The 7,516-nt window shown below is 29.2% G+C and overlaps 1 protein-coding gene across 2 annotated transcripts; it reads left to right on the top strand.

Annotated features, from left to right (window-relative positions):
• The first annotated feature begins 2,218 nt into the window (after positions 1 to 2,218).
• LOC129804377 (holotricin-3-like) lies at positions 2,219 to 5,766 on the top strand. 2 transcript variants are annotated; one of them, XM_055851632.1, is made up of 3 exons: positions 2,230 to 2,354; positions 5,291 to 5,576; positions 5,643 to 5,766. In XM_055851632.1, exons 1-3 carry the CDS (start codon positions 2,340 to 2,342, stop codon positions 5,660 to 5,662), a joined length of 321 nt encoding a protein of 106 aa, XP_055707607.1. In that variant the 5' UTR covers positions 2,230 to 2,339; the 3' UTR covers positions 5,663 to 5,766. The 2 variants fall into 2 exon arrangements, with proteins under 2 accessions (XP_055707606.1, XP_055707607.1); XM_055851631.1 differs by having other exon boundaries at positions 2,219 to 2,354; positions 5,291 to 5,766.
• Positions 5,767 to 7,516: the final 1,750 nt, after the last annotated feature.

Raw genomic sequence — 7,516 nt, 5'->3', positions numbered from 1 at the left:
TTATACGAAAATCATGAAATTTAACCAAAAAACAATAATCAGTTCTTTGTTAAAATATAAATGTACGTTTAAATTATTTTAGAAAATTTTAGTCAATTAATTCAAATTGCTTGTATTGTTTTTTAGTAAAGTTAGTTTAGTATTGTTTTTTCAAGAAGTGAAAAATCAAAAACTAAATAAAATTTGTTATATTGAATTATAAAGTTATTGCTCTCAAATTGTTCTAAAATAAAAAATATAAAAATATTATTTGAAGCAGAGTTAAATAAACATTAATAATGTGGAAAAGTTGCTTAGATAATATCGTCCTAACATGATTCGTATAATTATTAACAGTTTTTCATTAAATTAAATTGTGATTTTAATTTTTCTGCATCTAAAATTTAAATTCATTTAAAGAAAAAAGTATAGATATCAAAAAATTTAGGAATTATAACATTTATAATCCTTAAGAGGTTGAGTATGTCACGAAGACTAACAAACAACATATTTTCCTCATTTTTTTTCATGTATAATTTGAGCTCTTAAGCATATAAAAGTACAACGTTTAAATTATATTATCGGAAATTTTTAATAAAAAAATTAAAAATTAAAGCATTGAGACCCGATTTTCGGAAACATTTTTGGGAAGAAACTGACTTTTCGATAATCACGATTACAAAACAAAGTGTATATTAATCTAAAGTCGAAAAATAAAATATTACCTTTTAGCAGATGAGTTAAATCCGTACTTGGACGAAGGATTTTATCTTTGCTTGATTACAACTAATTTTACAGTACAAAATGGTGTAAAATATGCCGAAAATGATAATTTTTTGTATAGTATAACTTTCCCAAACTGCAAATTTTAATTTTTTCTAAAACCTTTCATCGGAGTACGATTTTAAGTCGTCTGACCATTAAAAAGATCTTGGTTTTTGATTTCTAATGAATATGCTTTAAGTTATCGTAAAGTAAGTTTTTTAAAAAACTGTTTCTGAAAATCAGGTTCCAAGGGCTGAATTTTTAAAATTCTAAATTGAAAATTAGAAACAAATGTTATTTAAATCTTATACTTTTATGTGCTTAAGAGCTTGAATTTATTTTTTTAATATGTTGAAAAAAAAATTAGAGAAAATATTGTTTTATATCTTTCCTGATCTACATAATCCCTTAAGGGATAAATAACTGAAAGACGTAAAATATGAATGAATGAAAGGAGGGATGAAAGTTTTCAGGAATATTAAAATATTTTAAATTAAAAGTTTTTGAACCATGAGAACGACAAAGAATCTGGTTAATTAATTCCTGAAAATATATGATATTTTCTTATATAGTTATAGAGAATTATTACTTCGTCTTAGAATCCAATAAGAACTACGACGTGTATTATTTTTTCTCTTTATTTTATTTCCTTTAATATAAAAGAAATTGGACATATATGATAATTAAAACAAGAAATAAATTAAAATCCTTATTATTATAATTAAGATTAATTTGTAATAAGTATAAATATAATAATATAATTATTTATAGTTTAAATAGCAGACTTCAGAAAGTCAATATAAAAAGAAGCTGTTGATCTATTTCCTGTTATTCAGTATTTTCCTTTTTGTATCACTAAGTTTGTACACCTTGTACTCAATGTAGAATTTTTGGTTAATTAGCGCAGCTGTAAAATTTCAGTAATTTCTTTCTAAAACACTTAACATTGTTTCAATAGTTTTTTGTGGTAAAAATTTTCTTCTACATACCTTAGTCAATAATTAAATTCCATTATGACATTAACGTAACTGCATTTCCCTAACCTAGTGCGTCTTAACCATCTACAATATTTAAATTATTTGGGGTCAATATTTATCATCGAAATGTTTATGAATATTGCTAATTTTTCTATCACTCATTTCCCCACAGAAATCTCCCATACAAATAACCTATTACGCAATTAGCTTTCTTATGAAATATCGACAGAAAAAAATCATTGGAACCTTATTTTGTGTCTGGAGGAAAATCTTTTGCTCTTAAATCAATTCTTGAAGCTTGATTGATTTTAGCGCGCAAAAATGCCATTGTCAAATTGTTCTAATTTTTATGTTTCTGTATTTTCCACTGAGTAATACTGGGAATTCTTTTTGTTAATAAATTAAAATACCCGAGTCAGACAAAAAGTCGAGAGTTTACGATAATGAAGAAACATATACAGTTCTTATCAGTTGGCGCTTTTAAGGGTATGACGGAACTCTGAAATTTAGTATAAAAGCACAATCTCAGTCGAATAGTACATCAAAAAGTATCTCTGACTCCTGTAGTGAATCTCTCTTGTGAAAATTTATCTCTTCTCTTAATTTGAAGCTCTAAAAATGGCAAAATTCATGGTGAGTGAATAAAATAAATCAGTGCAATTTGAAGATAAACGCGATTTATCTTACACCCTAAGTCCTAAAAGAAATTGTGCATTTAGTTCCTTTAAAATGAAGCTATTGTGAATCTTTTTTATTATTTAAATCTTCATCAAATATTTAATTAAAATTGAATTGTTTTTTAAAAACAAATTGCATCTTAATATTTTTATTCAACATTGTACGATTATTTTAAGCTCATCTTTTTCTAACTACTGTAGCTCAAATTTTGGTTTTATTGCAGTTAAACATAAAATAGAGTTTACTTCTAAATATTCTATTACAATTAAAGTAGTGGAGACTGGGGCAAAATTTGTCAAAACGCATATTTAATTCTTTCACGAGCTCTGAAAAAACTTAAACGTTTTATAATGAGCATAGGAGAGACTGGGGCAAAAAGTCACAAATCGAAAATTTTAAAATTCAATATCTTCCAAGATAAATAAGATAGCGGCTTAAAATTTTTTCCATAGATAGCCTCCATAGGTCTTCTTCAATGTCGTAAGTTTGTTAGAATTTGAACAAGGAATTTAGAAAATAAAAAATATCGAAATTTTTAGCCATATTTTTGAAATATTTTCCTTGAAGAAGATAACAATTATTACCTACTTATTTTCCAAAATTGATGCACTGCACTGGTGAATATTTCCCAAATTATCTGGATATTCTTTGAATACAAATCCGCTATCTATTTTAGAATTTTACAAAGATCCTTTTCTCCAAAAATCCTTTTATTAAAAACGACCACTTTCCTATAAAAATGCCCTAATTAGAAATTTTGGAGGTGCTCGGGTAGCTTGTAAAAAAATAAAATATCCGTATTGTGACTTTTTGCCCCAGTCTCCCCTATTCTTATAGGAAATTTATTGTTCTACAACATTGCAGAAGACTATTCCCCTTTATCTCGAAAGAAATGTGATTTTCGAATCATTTTCTAAAAGTCGATTTTGTGGCGATTCTCAAAATTGCTGGGGCAAATTTTGTCAATCTTCGGATAATTTGTGACGTTTTACTCTCGCGAACATTAAAAATATAAAATAGACATATTTTTATAGGAAATTTATTCCTCTACAACTTTGTCGAAGATAGTTTTTCTCTATCTTAACGAGAAATGTGCTTAAATTGAGCTAATCAGTATTGATGTTTTCTGTAAGCCAAATATACCAAAAATAGGGCTCAGAATTTCATTATTTTTTATTTTACATCCTTCTTCGAATCCCTTGAAACTTTGTAAGTTTAGGAAGGTTCATGAAGGCTATCTATAATAAAAATTTCAAGCCTCAGTCCCTTTTATTTTTAGAAAATAGTGAGTATTGAAATTTTCGTTTTGACAAATTTTGCCCCAGTCTCCCCTACTTATAATAATTAATAGGAAAATATTTAGTCACATAAGGTACTATACTCCCTTCTTTCCCGAAAAAAGTCGTGCGATTGCTACATTTTTTATGACAAAATGTACGACTTTTTAGGAACAGAGGGAGTATTAAAATCTTCATAACTTGCTGTTACGTACTTTTTGAAGTTATGTCCTGAACAGAAAAGAGTGGAGAATTTCAAGCATGCATGACTTTAAAAATAAAAAAAAACAATAATAAATCGCCTGTTGTATCTGCCGTTGTCGTATCTGTATTTGGTAGAAACTAGATTCAAACGTCGCTTCTTAAATCAAATGCTGACACAAAAGAAAAGCAGATACGACAATAGTTAAAGCAAACGACGATATGGAAAATGTACTCGTACTATATATCAGGCAATACCGATAAATATTACCAAAACACGGGATCTAGAATTCAGTCTAGAAGAAGTTTGGCCAAATTCCAGAATATTTCTAAATATTAAATGTTTGTTTGTTTATTGGTACTTTCTGTATTGGGCATTAAGCCTCTATTACAACCAAGTTAAATTATAAACAATTTTAATGGTTATTGCAGATTTAATGGATTCAATTACCAGTCAAAATTATCCAAAACTTTCGCCAAATTAGAAATTCAAGTAGGGGAAAGTGCCCATGCTTTATACCATTGGAAGCTTCGTAATAACTAAATTTTTCCTATGTTTCTCAATTAACGTGACTCCGCAATTTATTTTAAAAACTGGCCAATTTCCCATAGTTTTTAAAATATGATTGCGATGATTCCAATGGTATCAAAATCTAAAATATTTGAAACCAGTTTTATTTACTCAATCTTTACTTGTTTTAAAAATATAGTTTTTTTTTCAAAAGAATTTTAATTCTTTTTTCCAATTTTAGAACTACTTAAAGGAAATAATATTATAGCATAAAATTCAAATAAATTAGCAATAGTGGTCTAATGATGAAAATAAAAAATTTGCAATCTTAATATCTTAAGATAAGAGCGACTTATATCTCCATTGCTGATACCATTGATACGATAATTTCATACTGTAATGATAGATGCAATATGCAAAACATACAGCTCAAAGGTCACAATTTACAGCTTTTCTTTCTCAAATTAAAACGCTTATTAGGATACTTTTGATATTTAAATTTAAAAGTATACTCAGGGTTTAATTGATAGAAAGATTTCTTTAGGCTAAATTTTCTTTTCTTAAAATTCAGTCAAAATATTCTTATTTGCGTCTTTGAATGTGCTAACCTTTTAATATTTCAATATTTCTTTTATTTCTCAAAGCAAAAATTCTATTCTATAAACTATAAACTATACTATTAACTATTTTTATTATTAACTTTGCTTCGATTAATCAAAGAAAATTTTTGTTTAAAGAATAAGAGAAGAATTGAAGTATCCAAAGCTCGTACATTTAAAGGTAGATCACTTTTTCCTATACGAAACTCGCTGAAATAATTGAAAATATAAACTAATTTTTGAAATGCTAAACCAGAAATTGAATTTAAATAAAATCCGTGATATTATGTTGTGTTTTTACAGTTTGTAGCTGTTTTTGCTGCCCTCGTGGCTATCTCAGTTGCTGTCCCTAGGCCTGATAACTATGGAGCATCCGGTGGTATCCATGGTGGTGGTCATGGTGGAGTTCATGGTGGTGGTAGCCATGGTCTTCGTGCACCAGTAGTACGGCATGAACATGGAGGAGTTCATGCACCTGCGGAATCCCGTTCATTAGGACATGGTGGAAATGTTAGAGATCATAAAAACTGGCGCAGTGGTCATGGAGGTGGACATGATGGACATGGTGGACACGGTGGATATGACAGAGGTACAATTAAGGATTTTCCAAAAGAAATATTCATTGTGAAAAGTCTAATTCTTCTCTTGTTTTTAGGACACAACACGCGTTACTAAACCTCAAACAGCAATCTCTACAACAGCCAGTCTAGAAGAGAATCTTCTATGTTCTTTGCAAAAAAAGGTCGCACTTACAACAAAAAAAAAACAAACAAAACAACTTCACGGTATTTTTTTCCGAGTCCAACACCATTAGTCTTTTCAATACCTTCAGTGAATTCTTATATACCAGGAAATATTGAATAATAATTCATAATTGTAATTTTTCGAGTTGTCAGCCATTGAAATCATAGATAAAAATTATTGTACAATTTACTGAGGAACTTACTAAATTAAATAATGTGCGTTGATTTGAAATAAATGAAAAATGTAAAAAATTTCGTTTCCAATTTTTCATTGATAAGTTTTTATCCCAATCGACCGATAAGGTGTCCGACCTCTACATGATGAACCTTACAATTATCTGGATTGAGCAATTTTTTGCGTCTCGCAGTCTTCATAACTTTTACCAAAACAATGAATAATATTATGAAATTACAAGATAAGAAGATACTCATAGCTGAGACACTATGCTCTTATTTATGAATTGGAATCTCCAATTCACACTGCGAAAAACAAATATTCGAATCAACTAAAATAGGTATTCAACTTAGAGGAGAAGGTTTTCAGGTTTCGCACACACTCTGGCTTCAAACACTTCATGTTCTTCCCATATTCCATTAATGAATCTGACCCTATTCAAGAAAGGGGTGACTTTAAACTATAGATAATAAAATATATTGCCATAGGTCAGATTCATTAAAGGAATATAGGAAAATATGAAGTGTTCGAAGTCAGATTGTGTGCGAAACCTGAAAGTATTCCCCTACAGATTTGTCTTCTATCAGTCAGTAGAATAAAAAAAACATCAAAACCCTTGAAATTACAAGGCAACATTTGGATTTTCGGCCAGCACTGAAAGTCAGACCAATCAGTATTGAAATGAAAGTCGGCCACCTCTTCTAAAACTTGATATTTAACTAATCAACCAATTAAATAATATTTTAGTTTTCCATCAAAAAGTTATTATTTGAGTAATGATGGAAAACTAAAATTATTTTTATTTATTTATTTAATTGATTATCAAGTTTCAATGGAAGTGCTCAACCTTCAGTAGGGGAGACCGGGGTACAATTAGCCAGGGGCAGAAGTAGACAGTGGATTTTTCTCGGTTCCCTTAAAATGTACCTTGAGCAAAGTATTTTTTAATGAAAGTAGGAACACATCCCCATATTCCCAGAAATATTTTTAAGTCTGATCCTGTTATCCTAGAATTTAGAAGCATTTTTATAAAATGGGTATAAAACTGCAGTTTTGATGTTTCAGTTTTTCGACCAGCATTTGGTTTTCTGAGTTTGTAGTCAAGATTTCATAGTTTTACCTCGTTTCTGGTTTCATAAACCTAATTAAAAAATATTTTTCACTTGGATAATAATTATCCAATTTTTTATATAAGATGAAAAAACTAAAACAGCCCTCGGGGCAGTTGTAGCCACTCTTCCGTGGCCGGATAAAACTATCAATGATTTTTCACTAATACATGGATAATTGTTAGATGAAAGAGTACTATTGATATTCCAAGCAATATTGCCATTCGGATGAAAAATTTGTGAAATAGATTTTTTCAGGATATTTTCATCAATTTTGCCGCAATTACAAAAATGTCATAAAAAAGTCGGCTAAAGTCTTTTTCATTAGGTTTAAGTTACATATTTAGTATCAGTGGGCTTCAGTGGATCAAGTGAAATAACACTTGGTATTTCCAGTTTTAAAATTTCGTCTGGAAAACTGGTGGCAAATAGCACCCCGAAAGTGGCTAAATGTACCCAGGCCGGGGCAAGTGTAGCCAATGTGTCATACTTTTTTCATTAT

Source organism: Phlebotomus papatasi, chromosome 2 (genome assembly GCF_024763615.1).
Source record: "Phlebotomus papatasi isolate M1 chromosome 2, Ppap_2.1, whole genome shotgun sequence".
Lineage (NCBI taxonomy): Eukaryota > Metazoa > Arthropoda > Insecta > Diptera > Psychodidae > Phlebotomus > Phlebotomus papatasi.
The sequence above is the reverse complement of the archived record's forward strand: the minus strand, read 5'-3'. Positions and strand labels throughout refer to the sequence as shown.